The sequence below is a fragment of the Balaenoptera physalus genome, assembly GCF_965194825.1.
Source record: "Balaenoptera physalus genome assembly, chromosome: 5".
Classification (NCBI taxonomy): domain Eukaryota; kingdom Metazoa; phylum Chordata; class Mammalia; order Artiodactyla; family Balaenopteridae; genus Balaenoptera; species Balaenoptera physalus.
Window position 1 is genome coordinate 132,858,029 of NC_138884.1, and position 21,835 is coordinate 132,879,863.

Genomic DNA, 21,835 nt, shown 5'->3' on the forward strand with positions numbered 1-21,835 from the left:
CTGCTTTATTGCTATTCTTGTGCTGTTTAAGCTGTCTTTCATGTCGAAAGTCCTTTCCTGCTTACAGATCAACAGGAAGCATTCTGCTGCGTGCTGTTTGCCCAAGTTCCTCCAGGGCTCTGGGCCTTTGATCACGGATACCATTTGCAATCTGGTTAAAAATAGGAGGCTGCTGCGATAAGCCGGGGTCCTGGCAGTGAGGACCAGCCCTTTCCTTTTAATTTTTCAACTTTGTTCTATTGTTTTTTAATATGGGAACACATGATCCCTCACAGAAGACTCGTGTTCAGGAATTAGAGCATCCTTAGAGGTGTTAAGAACTTTAAAGGTGAAGAGAGTTTATTAAAGATTTCCACTTCACGAACCCAGCCTCGCCATTTCAGTAAGTTCAAGTTTTAAGAGACGTGGCTATGTTATTTCCTTTGGGTGTAACCCAAGCAATACTCGCTTCTCTTACATTGAAGATATACTACTTGTTACCCATTTTCTAGCTTCTGCTCCCAGTGTGGCTTTGAAACTAGGGGAATATCTCTTCTGTGGGAAAAAAATTATGATCAAGATTGTTGTTAGCAAACCTAACGTAAAAGAGCAAGAATATAATTGAAATTACAGTTTGATATGATCATTATAAGGGTCAAGCCAAAGAAAAAGGACTCATTTTAATTTTCTATATTACTTATTACTTATCAGTGCTTTCTTAAGTTTGCCTACTTACTGAAAACAAAAGCATGAGGATTTATTATACACGGTTTCTTGTTTAGTTTCTCTAAGAATTTCAATGACCATAATTTTATTAATTTACAATGTAGGGAGACGGTGACTTGTTCATTATTGTTTGCTTAAGCAACAAATCACATATGCCACAAACCATGAAATTAGAGACTTATTTGGAAATAAAACACAATCGAGATGGTAAAAATACCATAACTTTGAACACTAGAATATCAATATGATACTCAGGGTGAAATATTTAGTATGAAATGAAAGGTACTAGAAGGGGTCTTGGGAGTTTAATGAATTTCTCTGCCAGCAGGCAGGACCGTTTATTTGTTCATTTACCCAAATCAAGATCTGTGCAAAGCCAAATCCTGTAATGTAAAGCAGGACATGAGGGTGCCGTCAAGAGGCTAAAAAGGTGTTTGTTTTAATGGCACGTCCATTCTTGGCAGCTGTGGAGCCTGTGTACATTTTGCAGGGACACGGAGGAATTAGTCAAAGGAAGAACTGTGGGAATAAATTTGGAGAGTGAGATTTGAGGCGGAGGAATGAGTTTATACACATTTCGGGATAAAAGGGCTTTTGGAGTGTTACTGGGTCTGCAGGTGACGCAGTGATGCGTGGCCGGAGCGCCGTGTGATGGGAAGTGTGGTGGGTGTGGTGGGTGGGAGCTGGGCTGGGAGTGAGGTTTGGGGGGAGTTTTCAGAGCTGGACGGGGGCTGGATCATGGACGACCATACGTGCTGTGCACATTGAATTCTATTACTGTTCTTCTCTAATCGCAGTGTAATAACTTTTGCTGCTGGGTTTTCTGTATTAATTCATATTTTTTAAATTCCTATTTGCCTAACTTTCAAAATAGAGCAGAAAACTTTATAAGTTGTTTTGGTGTTTGCGTTTGACTATCACCAAGTGTGATAGCTTACACTCCAGCAGACCCAATACTCCGGTTTAATTAGACCAAGCTTCACATTACAAAGCGTTTTACATATAACAAATGTTCCAATCCATAGCTTTAGAATGGAGACAGTTGTCTCTGAAAGGGCGTCCTTCCTCCTGAAAGTCCAACTCAGAGGTTTTTTGAGCTTGGTGTTATGATTACTGCTGCTTTGAGTACCTTGACCTGCAGAATATACACCTTTGTCACTTTGCAGTGTCCTACGATGGGCATTTTATAACTGTCTAGAAGTGGTAACGGAGTTAGGCGTACCAGGGAAAAGGATTGGATTTCACTGAAAAGATGGAATATACATTTGCACTAATGTCTGGAAAATCAACTTACTCCTAAATTTTAAAGGACTGTGGGAGGAATCTGAAATTTTTGCAATACCCTTTTACGATATATTCTGGTAAAGTCATTTGGCCCCTAAGCCTCAGAAGGTTAATTGGATCTCTCGTAATGAGTGACTACACCCAATCACACATGGTTTGGGAATTTATTTATTAATTAAAAAATTGTTATTGTTCAGGCAATAGCATTGAGGTACTAAATTCAACTCTCTTTTATTGAGTGGGATTGTTCTAAATTTGTTAGTTTTATGGCTTCTGTAATGAAAATTATTAAAAATGGGCACTAAGAACCAACTTAAATAAAAAAAAAAAACCTATGTTGCTCAAGTATGTTTTTCATCTACACATCTAGCAAATAGCTTTTATGTAAATTTGAACCTGCTTTGAGCTTTGGGGGACAAGTATAATAGTACTAAATCGGGTATTTGCCATGTAGCAGAGGTGGCCACTGAGTGGTAAATTTGTTGGTTAAAGGAGTGACTCTTAATAACAAGAAAGCCGTAGAAAAGCAGGAGGAGGGTGGGGAAGGTAAGGCTTGACACTACTGTGTAATTAAACAAGGGAGAGGGGCTTCCCTGGTGGCGCAGTGGTTGGGAGTCTGCCTGCCAATGCGGGGGACGCGGGTTCGGGCCCTGGTCTGGGAAGATCCCACATGCCGCGGAGCAACTGTGCCCGTGGGCTACAATTGCTGAGCCTGCGCGTCTGGAGCCTGTGCTCCGCAAGAAGAGAGGCCGTGACAGTGAGAGGCCCGCGCACCGCGATGAAGGGTGGCCCCCGCTTGCCGCAACCGGGGAAGGCCCTCGCGCAGAAACGAAGACCCAACACAGCCATAAGTAAATAAATAAATAAATAAATAAATAAATAAAAATTAAAAAAAAAAAAAAACAAGGGAGAGAAATAGTTTGTGAATACAGTTCTGTATCTCATTTGCCTCTCCTCCTTCTTCCTCTCTTGTTCCCCAGTTTTGCTTTCTCCTTTCTCTTGTTCTCCTTTGCTGTAAAATATATATTTATTTCCTATTTTAGAGCCCAATGTGTCATACGTATGTAATTTTCCTTAATGGAATAGCTTATTACTTTTTCTAATGGCTGATCTATGAAGGAAAATTTATTTCAAAGAGGCCCATTGGATAAATGTGTCAGGAATTTGTGATATCTTATGTGGCACCTTCCCAAGAAAGAGGGAGAAAGATACTAATTAACATTACTACAGCACATCCATGTACTAAAACAGGTTCTGTTAAGGGATTAAATCTTCTGCAGAAAAAGAAATAAAGGGATCCTAAAAGCGACTACTGCATTAAACCCCACAGTTGTAGAAGAATAATTTGCAAGGATGTCTTTTTCTTTAATCATTTTACCTCTTAGATTTTCTCTTCTTTTACGGATGTTCTCTGTCTCAGTACTTGAATTCTCAGATTTTAGCATACGTGTCTCTGTGGAATGGAGAGCTGTGGAGAAGCTCAAATGCCTCCAATAAGAAGGTCTACATAACAGTTATGGGAGAGAGCACATTTAGAAGATGAGGAACTTTCATGCTGGAAAGACTGGGTCTTTCAGATGTTTGAGAGATTGTTATATGATATCATTTATGAAGACCATCCCCCAAATCTAGACCACCAGGACTTGAAATAGTATGGGGGGGGGGGGACTTCCCTGGTGGCACAGTGGTTGGGAATCCACCTGCCAGTGCAAGGAACACGGGTTCATCCCTGGTCCAGGAAGATCCCACATGCCGCGGAGCAACCAAGCTCGTGCGCCAAAACTACTGAGCCTGCGCTCTAGAGCCCACGAGCCACAACTACTGAAGCCCGCACGCCTAGAGCCCGTGCTCTGCAACAAGAGAAGCCACTGCAGTGAGAAGCCTGCGCGCCACAACGAAGAGTAGCCCCTGCTCGCCGCAACTAGAAGAAAGCCTGTGCGCAGCAACGAAGACCCAACGCAGCCAAAAATAAATAAATTTATATATATAAAAAAAAGAAATCGTATGGGGGATAGGAAAACTTTATGTAGACTTCTAGATGTAGACACTTCATGACTTTGAGGGGAAAGATCTCGTGCTTAAAATACCAACATTTACAAGTACCAGGTTCCTAGGAATGGTAAGATCCTTAGACAGTTCTCTGACAGTCCACTGTGGCATTCTCAGAATCAGATCCTTTTAAAAACAAAAATACACCAAACTAAAACAGTCTTAAATGAATCTCAATATTGAGAGAAGAATAATATGTATACAGAATTTTCCCAAAGGAAAAAAAAGAGGTACCTAAAAGCTCCTGTGTCAGAGCAATTTCCTTTGAAATTGCTATGTGAGAGGTGCTAAGAAACAAACCTTTTGGTCCAGGTAAATTTAGGAGACTTTGCAATTATACATCACAAGATATCATTAGAGATTTCCGACGAGTAAAACTGCTGTAAACATTCAACATGTAAAATTCTTAGACATTATCCACAGGTATTGGAGAATTCATATATGAGATAAACGTTATAAATGTGAAAAGTAAAAACCTAAGGTGAAACTCAGATATTGGACATCATCCCAGTTGACCCAGGGAAGAAACCCTCCATCTGTGGTGGATTGTATTAAGGACTTCAAAATGCAAGGATTCTTTAGTTATTCCGATAGTTAGAAATTTAGTTGCTTTATGACTTAGGGAAAGGCTCTGAGGTGTTAATATATCTGAAGAGAGGTTGTGTGCTTCAGGAGGATATGGATCAGAAATGGATTGGTGGACTTGGGGGGAGTTGTAGTTTGGCTCTATCTATCAGAAAGAGCATAGAGTGAGGGAAATGCTTCCACTTAGAGAATATCATACTTATGGAAAGAGATGCTTGGTACCACTAATATGAAAATCATCTAACTACCCCCGTTTAATCTGGTTCTATGATCATCTTCAGATTATAATTCGACGTCTATGCACCTGCTAATTTAAAAAGAAAAACCTCAGAAGATGTGACTATCTAGTCTTTTGGGCAGTTTTATTTTTTACTCTGTGTTACTACAGTAAAAACGTTGATTGTACACAGTGTCTTGTGAATTATATTATTCTGAGGTGTTAGTGTGTGGTTCAGACAACTTTTTTCACTGGCATGATCACTGCATACAACATTTTGAACTAGACCCAGGATTTTGATGATTACCCTCTGAAACTTCATCTAGGACTCAATGACTGGTCTGTGCAAGTTAGAAAATGTTGCCTCTTCCTCTGAGTAGAGTTGGAGATAGTGATGACAAGGGAATTTGGTGGGAAGAAGCCAAGAGTTTATCTGTGGCCACTGTAACATCACCAGGTAATAATCAGAGAGATGATAGAAAGCATTCCCACTAGATGTGTCCACACAAGGTTCACCCCTTTGAGGACACATATACTAAGAACACAACTCACTTCCCTTTAGCGGCTCAAGTCTTCAGACTTTCTTTCCAGTTTTCACAAAGCGTTTGTTTCCAGACTTGACCCTCAGTTGAAGTTTAGAGGTTTCCGTGTGTTTTCCTAACCATATCATTTCAGTAGACCTTTATTTCCTGAGGTCTGTTTTTCTCTGTAGGTTTCATTCCTCTTTTTTTTTTTTTTTTTCTTTGCTTGAATAAACAGCAACTTTTAGGCCAAACAGAACAGAGCATGAAGTATATCCTGTAAATCTATGAATGGCACAAGGGCACACCCGGTTTTGGAGCTCTTACTCCCTTCTGTATCATTTGTTACTCATGAGTGTAACCTAGCTTATTCATGCCTATATTTTCATACACCTTTTCCTTTCCTATCCTTTCATGTTTAATACAGATCTATTCAGGATTTTCACTGGGGCTGCTTCCTAATCTTATTTCATAAGCATCAATATAAGATTTCCACTTAAAAACAAAAACAAACAAAGAATAAACCTCTTCCAGATTTTCTGATAAAGATAGGTGTGTGTGGGGTGCATTGGCCTCATACCTTTGAAAATAATATGTTGGTTTATGATGATTAAAAGGGAGAAGTGGAATGGGAATAGAAAAGAGTAGCAATAGTTTGCCTACAAGAGACTCAGATTAGATGTAAAGATTCAGTTGGAGCAAGACGAGGGAGGTGTGAGTATTGATGTGGGTAGAGATTTACCGACCGTGCGTGGGAACATGCCAGGAGGCCAGCCAGGGAAACAGCTCAACGGGAGATACCAGGAGAGCTAAGACCTCATTACAAAGCTGGGTAACTCCATCAGAATGTGCACTTGAATTCCAGTGTACACACATTTAAATTTCCCAACCCAGGTCCTCCGTTTCAGTCAAGAGTACACCCAAGTCATCCCCAGTGTAGAGTTACCATTGCACGATCCGCGGTCCTGTAAGCTCTTCAGTTATCTAAAGGTCTCCACTTTTTTGGGAGCTCAGGGGCTGGTTAAGAAGGCTTAACATTTTTCTATTAAAAATGACACACATCCCTTTTCCCCTTCAGTGGCATGTACAAATCTAGTTAGCTGAATGTATTTTAGAAACAATCCTACCACTGGCACAATGGGTGATGACACACGTTTAGTAATATATGATAGTAAGATTAGTTGGTATTTGCTGTCACATGCCATTAATTCATCAAGTAAATTCCTGTTTGTTCTGAATTTCATCCAAGACCCCCAAAATATGTGATTCCATGACACATTCTGTCATGAACTTGGCAATGTCCCTTATCTGTCCTCCCTTTGCCTGGCCAGGCCTATTTTAGGATCTCCTGACAGTGGTCCAACACCCACATTACAAACCTTTAAATTTTGATCTGATGTCTTTGATTCATTCGGCTACTATTCCTCTTTGTCTCATCTTTTCATAATTCCTTTATTCTTGTCTCCTTTCCTTTATCATCTTTCTTAGTGCCAGTCTCCTCTTCCATCCACATATAATCTATCCATCTTCACTGTCAGTTTCCTGGTCATCCTCAGCCAGAATATGATGGTACTGTACTTCTTTACAACATATTTTTGGATTGTAACATAAAATATTATGCCAATTCAATGGCATAAAAAGATTTGTGACACTATACTTAGTTTTTACATAGGTAGGTCTGCCCTCATCATCTTGTTGGGGAGTTGAGCAGTTTATTATAGAGATGTCCTCCATGCCTAAGGACCACCAGAATCAAGGCTTTTACACATGGGAATAATAATAAATACCTTGTGCGTGGCATCCTGGCTTCTGAGTAAGGACAAAAGATGTATCAAGCTGCAAGCCTGGTATAATTTTCTTGAAAACATAGACGAAAGATGATTTAAACAGGGTTTTCATCATCACAGATTCTGTGTGCCTTTGTAATGCCCTGGCCAGCTAATTCCGTCTCTCCCTTTTGCTATGTAGTCTCCATTAGATTATTCTGATACCCCCTGGAGTGAGAAAAAACAACTTTTTCCATTTCTGGAAATAAAGAATCAGAAAGATTCTTTAGGCATCTTTACTACAGACTTCTTTTCTCTTTGTTCCTAAGCAAAGGAATGGGAAGATTAAGATGAATCTTGAGGACATTATGCTAAGTGAAATAAACCAGTCACAAAAGAAAAAATAACCATATAAGTCTACCTACATGAGGTACCTAGAGGAGTCAAATTCATGGTGATAGAAGTAGAATGGTTGTCAGGGACGGGAGGGAGGCGGGAACGAGGAGTTATTATTTAATGGATACAGTTTCCGTTTTGCAAGATGAGAATAGTTCTGTAGATGGATGGTGGTGATGGTAGCACAACAATGTGAATGCATTTAATGCCACCTAACTGCACACTTAATCGTTAAGATGATCAATTTCATGTTATGTGTATTTTACGCCTATTAAAATTTTTTTAGACTTCACTTCTGACATGTGAAACTAATTATAGGTTGCCTACTATGTGCCAGATGTTGAACTAGATACTTTACATACATTTTTCCTGCTAAATATTATTATTCTCATTTTACAAGTGAAGACACAGAAGTTTATAGGAGTTAAAATAATTTCATGAGATTATGCAATAAAGCAGCAGAAATGAAATCTGAATCCAATCCCCTGTAGTCTTCATTACCCCACACTGCTGCTTCCCACGTGGAAGTAACAGACTTGTGCACACACACACACACACACACACACACACAGAATTCTGTATTTTCATCTTGGTACATAATACACATTATTCCTTAGCTTAACTTAATTGTGTTAATTACCATAAATACACATGTTGATGCTAACCACTTAATTAAAATGGCAAAGTTAATCCACATAATCACCTTGTAGTGCATGGCATGGACCAGTTCTCATTGCTAAACGAATCCGAGACGAAGAAGTGCCTGTGTACGAACAGCTTTTTTGTTGCCTCAGGAAGCAGGGAATGAGTCTGAGTGCTTAGGCTTCAGGCTTTGCAGTTACACCCCGGCATTTCAGAAACGGCAATTTAAAATTTAAGTTCCAAAAAAGGCTTAAGACCAAGTCCGTCATCTGACATTTTTTTCTCCCACGGTTTTGGGATCACTTTTAAACGGTATCTTGTGGAACCGCTAGAAGATGTTTCTAAGCATTGTTTTTGTTTGTTTTGTTTTTTGATTTTGCCTCTGAACGAATTTAATATGTGTTTATTGCATAACAGGAACAGTCTGTCGATGGCAGAAATCGGGTCCCCAGTGAACAAAATGGCCTCAGCCTTGCTGGAGCACGTATTTCCTGAGTAGTGGGCACAGATGCAGGGTAACTGGCTACGTCCGGGTTGTAAGTACAGGTATGTTAACTGTGGGCCTGAGGGGAACCTCCGTTTTGGGTTGTAGTTTATTATTAGGTGAGGAAATGACTGGACACCTCCAGCTGCCATTAATCAGCCGCAGAGTCAGACTGGAGCCAAGCGAGAGGCCTGCGGGTGGACCCTCCCAGCGCTGTGGAAATACAAGAAGACAGAGACAAATGTTTTCCAGCCTAGCGGCACTAAGCTCTGCCCTTTCACAGTCCTTAACATGCGTGTTCAAATTGATTTAGTTCATTTACCCCCCTCAACCTGACCATCTATTTTCCTTGAAGACTGACAGCTTTATGTGTTGCTCCCATGTTATTATGTGTTGCTGCTCGGCCGCTAGCGATAGTGTTTCAGAAACTTTTACCTCCAGACATAAAGGATGAGTGAGGAGGGGGGAGTGTGGAGAAAGGAAGGTGAGGGTGCATCATTTTAGTTCCTTTTTTATGGGGGTGCAAAACATGCCCATCAAGGCACCGGCTTTCTCTCTCCTCTCTCCCTCTCTTTTCTTTATTCCTTTTCTGTGTCAATGATTTCCATGAAAAAGCCTTGAATAAAATTTCTCACTTGAGAAACACATCTGTCAGGTGATGTCAACGCCTGGCTTACTCCTCTTCCTGTTGGGTCGCAAGCATGGCATTCTCTCATGTTCCTGGAATGCTGACATGGTCGAGTGGCGAAAGCCAAACACAGGTAGGGTCAAGCTGAAAAAATCGACGGGGGCCTTCTGTCCTCAGCTGAGCTTTGGAGGGAATGGGAAGAATCCAGAAGCAATTTATTGTCCCTGCTGCTATGTCAATGCAGAAAAGGGGGATGGTGGAGATAAAAAAAACGAGACAGCAAACAGCCCCCTGTCAGCTGCAGGGACTTCAGTCAAGACATTCCAAGTGCTTGTCCAGTTGGAGACATTTGCCTCAGGATAAGCAGGAATTCAGATCTGACACTCACCCTCAACATTTTTGGAACTGGATGAAAGTGCCTTATCTGAACATGTAAGAATATTTCTGGCACTGAAGGCCAAAGACTAAAATTCAGAGTTAAAATAAATACTTGGAGAAGGAAAGGAAACAGTGAGGTTAAAGATTGGATCAGATATGAACCTCTAAGCTCGCTGACTTTACCATAGCCTAGTTTTATTCCATCCGGTTTTCATGTACTAATCTATGCAACAGCACTCAGAAACACTCTCTTTTTACTCTTCCTGCTTTTGTGTCAAAGGGCAGAAGATGACAATTCCACTGATTTATGTAGACAAATACAAATAAAATAAGCAAAATAAAATTAGATAAGCCAGTTTGAAGTGTGTAACCAGATATGAGTATTATCCACTCTTTCCTGTGCACCAGTATTTAGTTATGTACAGTATCTGATTCTATGGACTAATCATAATTATTACCCAGTAATAGAAAAGGTTTAAAATCTTATCCTTAGAATGAATTTGCCATTTTATGATGAAATGGAATCTTGGAGAAGGACACTTAGTGAGATAGACATATGCTTACACACACACACACACACACACACACACATTTTTTTGAAAAAGTACTGTTACTCTAGTACAGATTACGCTTAAGGATCGGGGTTTTAGTCACCTAGTGACTTTGCCGGTGGGCCCTCTCTGGGTAGCTGGAGGTCACAGGGAGGACCCCCTCCCCAGCCCCGAGTGGGTGTTGAAATGGTATATGTGGTAATCCTTGCACCATAAGCATTTAGATGACAGTCCCTTGTTTCCCTGCAGTTCTCAGGGTTTGCATGGTTGACTGTTCCTAATCAGAGGTCACCTCAGTGACACACGGAGTTCCTCTGAAGCACAGCACCCGTAGGGCCTTAGGGAAATGAAGCGTGTGGTTACTTTAGCCAGACATTCAGTCTCCGTTTGATGACTGTGGGATGACTGAGAAAGCCTTACTGACATCCACAGGCCTTTCTTCAATCTCGTGCTCAAGTATGGTTGTGGGTTTGGTGCTTGGAGTACTGATTCAGCCCTGCCTTGCGAGGTCCAGGTGGGCAAATGAATTACCCACACTGGCCATCTGCAACAAGTGAACTTTCCTTGATGGGATGCTATGCAAATAGCACTTGGTAACACAAACCTGCACAGTATGAAGATCCAACAGATCACAAAACTACTGCAGGGAATCTGTTCTCCTGACAGCAAACTTTCAGTTATTTAAAATTTCTTTTTAAAGGGCACGAGAACATATGTGCACAAACTACTCATTCATTGAAACAGTTACCTTTATTGTTTTGGAAATGTGATGCAGAAACTTTTGTAATACTACTGGGAAGTGGGAGATTGTATGACCATTTGTTCAGAATCCAAAACTGGGATATACATTGTAAAACATTAGTGCTGCCTTTCTGGGAACCCTAAAGCAGATGTTTATAATCAAGAATGTTCCAGAAAATTGGAATAAGTGATTGCCACAGTAATAGCTTAAATAATATTTTAGTCGCCGTTAGTCATATTTTATCTGTGTCAATCTTTTCCCTAACAAAGTAAAATAAAAATGAATCACTAAAAACATCTCTACTTGAATCATCCAAGGGAATCTCTCGGGAGTCAGAGGAGACTCCAGGCAGAGAAAGAACTGATAAAACCGGTCATCTTAATCTGCCACTTTCTTCATCCTGCCAGAAAGTTAGCAGTCCAATAGGGCTTTCGGGTGTAGAAACTAAGCTTGAGAATGATTGGCAATGTATAAAAAAACCTGTAATTAAAGACTTGGATGTTTTCTTTATTGGCTTTATCTTTTAAATAAGCACAACTCTTCAACTGTAGACAAAGCCTTCGGTGGCTATTTTTATTTGAATAAAATTGCGTTTAAAATTGTTAAAAAATGCAAGATTTTTTTAAACATTAAATCATGATTTGTGTGTGTGTGTGTGTGTGTGTATGTGTGGCCTTGTTATAAAGTACTCCTTCAGAAGATTTGGATCCATTAAACATGTTTGAGGGGATGGTATAAGTGGCCTTATGCTACCATAGAAAAATTTGTGTTTCATAGGGGTGGATGGAGAATAACTGAAAAAGAAAGTTAGATTTTATTCTCAAGTATAAATTATCAGAGCACAATATGCTTATCTCTTACATTCTTTCTACCTTATAACATTTACTGAAAGGGTCAATCTTGCCTTTTCTTGTTTTCTATTTTCCTGCAGGACACTATTAGATATAGAAGGGGAACTGCTCCTTTGACCAAAGGAAAATGGCCCTGACCTTCCCTTAGGGTCAGTGAATGCAGAGAGCTAAGTGTTAAGGGTGATGTGCTATGCTTTGAAGCCCTAAGGGTCCAGGCTTTCTGTTGTAGAGCAGTACGCTTCAACTTGGTTATATGGTAGTACAGTGTATAAACAAAAGAAAGACGATCAAGGTACAGATGTCACTGCAAAAGAATATGCAATCACCTGGATAATTAATTCTTTTTAGTTAAATACTTGTGACTGAGTTATGTTTACACTACAAGAGGAGGGAAGTGATTTTGGAAGACTTTCAGTGCAGACACCCGCTATCAGTTATATCAAACAGCGTCTGACATAGCATCAACACAGAGTAAGAATACAGATTACTCTCCAGACTTCCAGAAAATACAGCCCGGTGAGAATATGCAGACAGTGATTTCTTTTAGCTATGTTAACCTTAAATCTTAAATGATACTATTCCACATCCTTTGGAATTGACGACGGGCAAATACAAGAGCTGGCCATCGTGATTCCATCTCATCATTTTATTCGAACTGTGGCTCATTTGGCTGTATATCTCAGTTTTTATTTTTAGTGAGATCTTCATGCTTGCCTTTCTATTCTGTTTACTGTTTTATTATCTTTGTTTCTCCTTAATCATTACAGTAAGTATAGGGGTAGCTCCTTTTCAAGCCTTCTCGAATGGTTTGGTGGCCTCTTGTATCCTGCAGTAGGACTTCTGGAAGAGCTGAGTTAGAATGAGGGAGTTCTTTAAAATATTTTTTTGATTTTGCCTCAGGAATTTAAATCCTGAACTTTCATAGTCTGACCATATGCAATACTAAAATATTTATCAATCATTTGGAATAATTTCTCCATTCTAAACCACACAATTCAAGAATGAAAACTTGAGAGTTTAATGACAGAGCAGTTTGATATACATGTATGTGTATAATTTGTGTATAATGACATATATGCAGTTATATATCATTATACACAAATTATATATAAATATGTATGCATAATTTACATACACACACACACATAAACCCTCGCTTTCCCTTGGTGTGTGAATGTATAATACCAGAAACAGAGTGAAACAGATTTCCCTTGTGCTTGAAAGTTGCCGTGCTGAATTTTGTTTAATTCAACAAATATTTAAAGAACTACAACAGTATACTATATATTAGCAACAGAGAGAAAGTAAGATATATAGATTTTTGTCCTTAAGGTAATTATGGTATAATTTAGGAGACTGGAAATTAAATAGAAAAATTTTTTGTGTGACAAGGTAAGCAGCAGAAGTGCTATGATAAAGCATGCCCAGGCTATGTACTACAGGTATACAAACTGTGCTAGACGGTTTTAAAAATGTACATATAACTGGTAAGAAAAAATTTGACCTACAAGGTTGCATTTGATTTGAGCTTCTCTTTGTGGATGATCATCAAATTTGTACAATAATCTTAAGACCCACCTTGTTTTTCTTAATTATGTTCCTGACTAAATATAAATTTTTTTCCTTTGCAATTCTGACATTTTGTTATCCTGTGATTAAAGAAATTTTATGTAGCTGCTGGTTTTGTAAGGAGTACAAGATTTAAAGAATAAACAACACTCCCCTTATTCCCATCCCTATTCTTTTTGTTGTTGCCAACTTTGGTGAATTTCACAGAACTTAGCCCTATCTATTTTAGAGACAGTTTTAGAAATTTTGTGAATCATTTATTAAATTATTACCTTGGTACTCGACTTTGATGTAATGATCATTACATAAATTAATGCTTTCAAAACTGCTGAGTTTTGGTTAAGTCTAGATTATAGCAATGTGAATTATGATGTGTTTTATCTTATATTTTAGCTATCAAAACCATACTGGATTAGCCTGCAGGAAATCTGGTCAATTTTCATGATAAATTGACTTGGCCATATAATGCATAATTCAGCTGCACAGCTGTACAGTCTGGTATGTTCTCTGAGGGATGTAACTTTACTGCTTTACTTGTAGGTTTGCAAGTCAAGAAAGTCTACCTCGCTAAGTTTGATTTACGTCTCAGAAACATATAAATATGTGCATACTAATTTTTAACATAAAACCAAATTATGTATTTTATTGTAAACATTGCATGTATTTTTTTTTTTTCTAAAGTTCACATGCCAGGTTTTGAAGAATCACACGAAACTTTTGTGGAAGTTTTTTTTTACATCACTCTTGTAATGGAGCCCTTATTTAGAAAAATCCCATTTTCTTTTGGTCATAGTTCAAATAAAAATGTTCCTTAGTGGGTATTTAAAGTAGGTGTTGAATTTTTTATTATGAAGAGGCTGGATGGCATAGTGGCTTAGAGCATGTGTATTGAGGTCATAGGCTATAAGTATTCCTTATCTGTTTTCATAATTGCCCGAGGCTATAACATGAACAAAACCAATATATACAAATGTATGTTTTCTTTCATCCCTATCTGTGATTGAGATAGAACAACAGGGGAATGTAGAAATCACTCTAGCATGAATCCAATCCCCAGTGAAGCTACCATTCTGGTTTAACTTAGAAACAGAATACATACATAGCAATAAGGACAAAGGGTTAATTTGAGTCTTGCGACGATAGAGAAGTGAGTTTGTGACAATAGATAAGTGACTATGAAGCCGTATGGAAGCAGTTTGATGACAGGTCTGATTCCTAGAGCTAAGATAGGTGTGTTAAGTGTGTGTGGGTGTCGGGAGGTGTTCCATAAACCTTAGAAAAAAACACCTTTTAGCCATGAACAGCCCAGGGCATTCTATGAACTGGAAAAGCCCTGCATCGATATAGCTCCAGCGTGGAGAATATCTGTTCCACAGCCATTGAAATAAAATTTCTTCATCAAGCTTTGGCCTCCTTTCCTTTAGAAAGGAGGAAAAGTAGTTTCCAGATGTTTGAAAAATATCATTTTAGGCAGAACATTTAGCAAACGAGTTTTTACTGTAGCTGTGCTTACTTTTGAGGAAGTTCAGACGTTTCAACTTAAATTGTAGATGTGAAGTCCATCTTGAAATTTAATTTCAGGTGAGTATTACCTTCTATTTAATTTCCTCTTTTAAAGGACTGGTGACATAGAAATACACTCCTAAACCAGCTGGTATATTTCAGAGACAGTGTTGGACACAGAGCAAGCTAGTTGCTAAATGCTGTCAAATTCTTGCTTCTACTGTTTTGCCATTCATGGCAATTGTTATTATTCACAATCATCAGAAATAATGAATGGAAATGAAGATGAAATTAATACTGTATTTTATTCCTTATTAAAATACTGGGTAATTATTTGACAGGGAGAAATTTGTATAAATTAAATGTCAATTATACTTTCAAGATTTTATACAGATGATTACTATTACATAATCATTTCTGTGGATGGGAACAAGTTAAGGTTACTGGGTAAATACCAAGTAAAGATTATAGTAAATGCTGCAGAACTATTTTATTCATTTAACAATATTATAGATAGATAGCTAAAACCCAAATTTTGGTGTGCTAAATATCTTTTAAAGATTATGATACCATTAGAACATAATCTGTAAACTATCTTTCTAAATTTCACCAATATTTCAAAGTTTTCAAGTGGATTAATTTTATGAATTCATGATTGTTTTATTTATCTAGTACGATCTTAAAATGTAGATAATTTACTAAAATGTAATTAATAATTTTCAGTAATCTGTAATTCAGGCATTTTGGTACATACTGTCTCTATTTCTCCCAATACTCTAAAATTGAGGAAAGTACAGAAGATTACTACCCATTCATGCAGAAAAACCCAAGCTGGAAAATTAACAGCACAGTTGGAAAGGCTAATGAACTTGGCATTTAAAATGCTCATAGAAGCTCAAAATCTATCCCTAGATCCCAGAGGTGGCTCTTTTGATATAATCAACCCAATTATGAACTTCAGAACCATTTAAATATCACATGGGTGATATGTTAGTCCATACTGCAACTTGCAGCTCTTTCTCATGATTGTCTCTCACCAGTCATTGTTTGCTTCTGACAAATTGCATTTCTTATACTCTCTTTCAAAAGACAAGTTGCTAATTGACCGGTAAGGTAGTTTGGCCCGGGTTAGAACTCTGTTATTGAATTCCTGTAGTGGGAGTGAAAACAAAAATACTGATGGAGACCCATGTTATGCCTACAATTAACAGAGTAAACATCTTAAGAGGCATAGAAGACACAAACAGATGTTCTAATTGCATGTCTGTGAGAAACTGATGTTTACTAGTTCCACTCTGGCTTGGCCTTTGAGACCTCAGGAAGTTTCCCTCCCAGTGGGGATTTCAGTGATTTATTGATTTCAGTACAATGAATATTTCAGAAACTAGCAGGATTTTTAAGAGGTTAAATACATCCTTACAAAGGTTAGCATTAATTCTTGCTTGAAGGGAATGCTTACTCTGCTTTAACTAGGGTAAGAATGGTCACATTTGCCACATTCCTGCCTAAGTGGGAAGAAACACGGACGGGGTAACGGAAGGGATTTCTTAATAGAGAATGTGGAAATAAAACATTAGCACATTATTTCTTTTCCCTTAAGCTGAACAAAAATGAGGGACGTATGAATAATAGCAAACTCCTGAAAATTCCTGGTTGAAACACTGATTAGTCTTCTTTTTTTATAATTAATTTTTATTGGCATATAGTTGCTTTACAATGTTGTGCTAGTTTCTACTGTATAGCAAAGTGATTCAGCCATATATATATGGCTGATATATATATATATATATCTCCTCTCTTTTTTGGATTTCCTTCCCATTTAGGTCACCACAGAGCACTGAGTAGAGTTCCCTGTGCTATAGAGTAGGTTCTCATTAGTTATCGATTTTGTACATAGTACCAATAGTGTATCTATGTCTATCCCAATCTCCCAATTCATCCCACCTCCCACCTTTTCCTCTTGGTATCCATACGTTTGTTCCCTACATCTGTGTCTCTATTTCTGCTTTTCAAATAAGACCATCTATATCATTTTTCTAGATTTCACATTTTTGCATTAATATACAATATTTGTTTTTCTCTTTCTGACTTACTTCACTCTGTATGACAGTCTCTAGGTCCATCCACGTCTCTACAAATGACCCAATTTCCAGAATTCAAAAAGACACATGCACCCCAATGTTCACAGAAGAACTATTTTACAATAGCCAGGACATGGAAGCAACTTAAATGTCCATCAACAGAGGAATGGATAAAGAAAGTGTGGTACATATATACAATGGAATATTACTCAGCTGTAAAAAGGAACAGAATTGGGTCATTTTTAGAAACACTGATTAGCCTTGATCAAAACAGTAAAGATATAGACTTGTATTTGAGACACTCAGAGCTGAATAATGTAATAAGGCTCAGAAACCTGAAAGGTTTTTAAGTGCTTAGGAAATGTTCAATTTACCACTTACCTTCTTCTTACAAATATTTTCTGTTGTAATTATTTGGCCAGTGTTTACCAGAAAGAGTCTAAAAGTAATTGATGGGTACTTTGTACTCTTGTGCTTTCTTTCTTCTTCGTCACATCATGGATGTTGATAAACTGATATGTCTTCCTTGGTATTCATAACAATACTCAATACTTATCCAGAATCATGCCAGATACTGTGTAAATGCTTTAAACAAATTATCTCATTAAAAGAATGCCATTACAACCTACACAGGGTACTTGTGATTTAGTGAGGTGATGTATATATGGTGCCTGATGTGAACTAAGTGTGGTGGACAGTTTTGTTTTCCTTTGGGCACCCAAACCTTGTTTATCCTCAGCCCACTCAGTTTAGATGGGGTTTGCCTTAATCTCTAACTCCAGAGACAGTGCCATAACCCTGGTCACATGGATTGGTTCAAAGGAAGACATGTGACCTGGATAGACCAATCCATGCCTTCTCTGAGACTTTGGCTATAAATATCAGGAAGAGGCCTTCTGAGATGATGGGTGCCAAAGGCCATATAAACACTGAGCTGTTGTTGCCACCTGGTGGGAAAGCACTTTCCTGAGAATGAAGCCAACCCAGAGGAAACACAGCCAAGAGAAAGGGGGTGAAAGAGAGTGTTCTGATAATACTGAATTTCTGGATCCTGTCATGCCTTGACTTTTCCAGCTGCATGAACCAATAAATTCTCTTTCTTTCTCTCTCTGGCTTGAGCTAGCTTAAACTGGTTTTGTCACTTGGAAGTGAAATTTCTGTTTCACTTAGTAGGTGTTTTAAAATGGCAAGTTTTTTTAAAAACTGAAGTATAGTTGATTTACAATACTATATTAGTTTCAGATGTACAGCATAGTGATTCAATATTTTTATAGATTACACTACATTTAAAGTTCTCATAAAATATTGGGTATACTCTCTGTGCTGTACAATATATACTTGTAGCTTATTTACTTTACACATGGTAGTTTGTACCTTTTAATCCCCTACCCTTATCTTACTCCTCCTCCCTTCCCTCTCCCCACTGGTAACCACTAGTTTGTTCTCTGTATATATGAGTCTGTTTCTATTTTGTAATGTTCATTTGTTTGTTTTATGGCGAGTCTTGTTTTTATTTAAATGTTCAGTAAGTGATGGAGTGAATAGAAATAATAAATGCTTGTAAAATGAAAAAAAAAAAGAATGCCATTCCATTAGATGAATAAGTATGAAATCACTGATGGACTATTATTTCGTAATAATGCAAACAGTATTTTATATTCTTAGCTTCTCTTTTGTGTTCAATTATTGGTTATTTGCCATAAGACCTGGATAAATTTTTTCTTCTTTAGATCAAAAAAACTGCAGAATTTTGTAATGCAACATGCTTTCTGCTTGCGAGTTTGAGTGCTGTAGACCAGCACTGGCCCCATGTGGCTGCTGGGCATCTTAAGAGTGGCTGTTCTGAATTGCTGAATTGAAGACTAGGATGCAAAAAAGAATTTAAAATATTAATGTTTTTATATTGATTACATGTGAAAATGGTAATATTTTTGACATACTGGGTTAAATAGAATATATCATTAAAATTAATTTAATCTGCCTTTTTTCTCTTTTTTAAATATGGTTACTAGAGAGTTTAAATTTCAGTAACCAGAATTACTTATCTCTTGGGCTCTGTTACAGTTTCTCAAGTCTCGGAATCAGACTGGTTACCACCAACTTCATTTCCTATTCCACACTGATTTTTGCATGGTATTTGCTTGTTATCACAGCAACCATAGAAAACCCATCTTCACAAAAATATGACATCATCAAAAAATGTAATGTGATCTAACCTTGAAAGTGTGAACTACCTTGATCTAGCATTTCTCATTGTGTCTAATACATGTTTTGCTATAAATTCCTCAGGTGTTTAAAATATCCAGTGTCACCTCTGAATGCTAATTGAGGTTTCTTGGTGTGCTTTGGCACACAGTTTGGGAACCATGAATATAACCCAATCAGAAACATGACAATTTTTGGCTTTGTGCATACCTCACATCTCAGTAGAATTATAAATTGTACAGTGTTATCAGAATACAGAATCTAACTCATCTTTAAGTCTATCCATTCACTTAGTCATTATTTAATCATTCAGATTTTATTTAAAATGTGCAAAACAATGAGTGCTGGGTGTTGGTGATACAGTGGTGAGAACACAGACAAAATACCTGTCTCATGGAGCTTGCATTCTAGTAAGCAGAAACAAGGAAACAGATTAAATAACTCCAAGTAAACAAATAGACAAGGTAATTTTAGATGGTGACCAGTGCTATGGAAGAAGTGATCCCACAGAACACAGCTGGAGTGGGAGTGAGGGATGCCACTTTAGCTGGGGTGGCAGAGAAGACATCTCTGGAGCGACATATGAACAAACACCGAACACGGGGAACAGCCAACCTGGAACAGAATCTGAAAAGAGCATTCCGGAAGAAGCAATAGCAAAGACCTTGAGAGTGGAGATAACTTGGGTTGTTGAACGGCGGGAAGGCTGACATTGTGGCTGAGCAAGGGGAAGGCTGAAATGAGAAGCTGGAAGGGTTGACAAGAGCCAGATCTTGCAACATTTTATATGTTATAGTCATTAGTTTCAATTTTTGTTTTCCAAAAGCCAGGCTTAAGGCACCTAGCAAAACGCTTTGCATATAACAGGTGCCAAGTCAATGTCGCATTAATGCAGATAGAGGAATATTGGGTGCCTCAAATGGATACAGGGCCCAGCTTAAAAAATAAAATTAATAAACCTAGGACACAAAGAACGTTATTGCATCTTTCAGGCCAAGAATATGCCTAAGTCAGGTTTTTTTGGCCTGCCCTACTAAAAAAATCAGAATTATTTTTCTAGTTTTAAACCCTTCCTGCTTTGAGGCTGGCCTTTCTTGTCTACCACAAATTATTCCCTCTTTGACCTTCAATTTCTACTTAGATTAAAGTTGTAATTCTTGGTAATCCAAGCAGTATGCCTCTTATGGTTTCTAGTTTCTATTGAATTAAAACTATTTCCCTTTCTATATCTACTTCTTCCTACTCAGCTTTCTGAGTTTCTTTTTGGTTGATTTGATCTTCTACTCTTTCAGAAATAGACTTGTTTTATTCCAGGAAAGATAAATGACCAATTATTTATTTTCTCATTTGAGATTAATCATGATTTACATATATGAGGTTGTGGGGTTTGAGAGGCTCCAGGTGGGGACCAACCAAGGCTGAGATCCTGTTGTCTGGAGAGTTACTTTGATTCCAGGGTATCCTCTGGGTGCACTCTCAGGCAGATCATTCCAGAGCTCACGAAAGAGAAAGACATACCAAATGTAGAAGCTTGAATCACTATGTTTACTAAATTACAAATATACAGGGATAGCAAAGGAAAAGGGACTGACTAAACTGACACACTTGGAATAGGGAGCAAGCAAATGGAAAGCCCATCCTACCCAAGTCCTAGGTTATGTCATGTTCACATGCTGTGGCCCTCCTCACTGGTAGTGTGGTTATAGCAGGTGTGGGAGCCAGAATAGCCCCCAAAGATGTTCATGCACTAATTCCCAGAAGCTGCCAATATATTGTCTTACATAACAAAAGAGATTTTGCAGATGTGACTGTGTTAAGGACTTTGAGGTGGGGAGATGATACTGGATTATTTAGATGAATCTAATCTGATCAAACGTGTGCTTAAACATTGGGGTACATTTCCTGGCTATAGTCAGAGGCAGATGTGAGGATGAATGTAGGGTCATAAAGGTGTGATTGTTGCGGACTTTGAAGATGAACCAAGGGACCACTGGCTACGGAATGCCAGTGGACTCTAGGAGCTAGAAAAGGCAAGAAAATGGCATCTCCTGTAAAGCCTTCAGAAAGGAAAGCAGCCCAGCTGACACCGTGATTTTTGCCCAGTGAAATTCATGTCCGACTTGCAACCCACAGTACTGTAAGATAATTAATTATTGTGGTTTAAGTCACTAAGTTTGGGGCAGTTTGTTATGGCAGCCATTGGAAACTAATCCAGGAAGCGAAGCAAGGGGCCTTGGCAACTGAAAGGTGCCTTCAGCCAGCGCACACTTTTCTATCAGAGAGAGCAGGGGACTGGCCAGCATCTGGCCATGGTTGTAGCTCACTGTGCGTCTGTAGCTTTTACCTGCATTCCACAGGTAGAGCACATCTGGGGAATGAATGGGTGGCTGCGCCCATGATACCATAGCTGCCGCCGAGGCAGCATGAACTGTACCTTATGAATATTTAAGGCTTTCTTGGTCTTTCCATGCCTTTCTATCTCAAAATAAAACTCTCATTTGTTTCATTGTTTTTATTTATATTAAACACCATATATTCCATTTATGCAATCCGTATTTAATATGCTTTACTGACTGACTTACTTTCTGACATTTCTTATGAGTTTTATCCATTCCAATTTTTTTCTTGACTTCTACAGCAGAACTGAATACTCCCAAACAGGGCAGCAAACACATGTT

The 21,835-nt window shown here is 38.3% G+C and overlaps 1 protein-coding gene across 1 annotated transcript in view; it reads left to right on the forward strand.

Annotated features, from left to right (window-relative positions):
• LOC309661334 (uncharacterized protein) overlaps nt 1-16,414 on the forward strand; it is a 172,412-nt gene extending 155,998 nt beyond the window's left edge. The window contains exon 4 of the mRNA XM_082463074.1: nt 8,583-16,414. Coding sequence (XP_082319200.1) covers nt 8,583-8,620 — 38 coding nt within the window. The 3' untranslated portion in view covers nt 8,621-16,414. The remainder of the gene's footprint in view (nt 1-8,582) is intronic.
• The last annotated feature ends 5,421 nt before the right edge of the window (nt 16,415-21,835 follow it).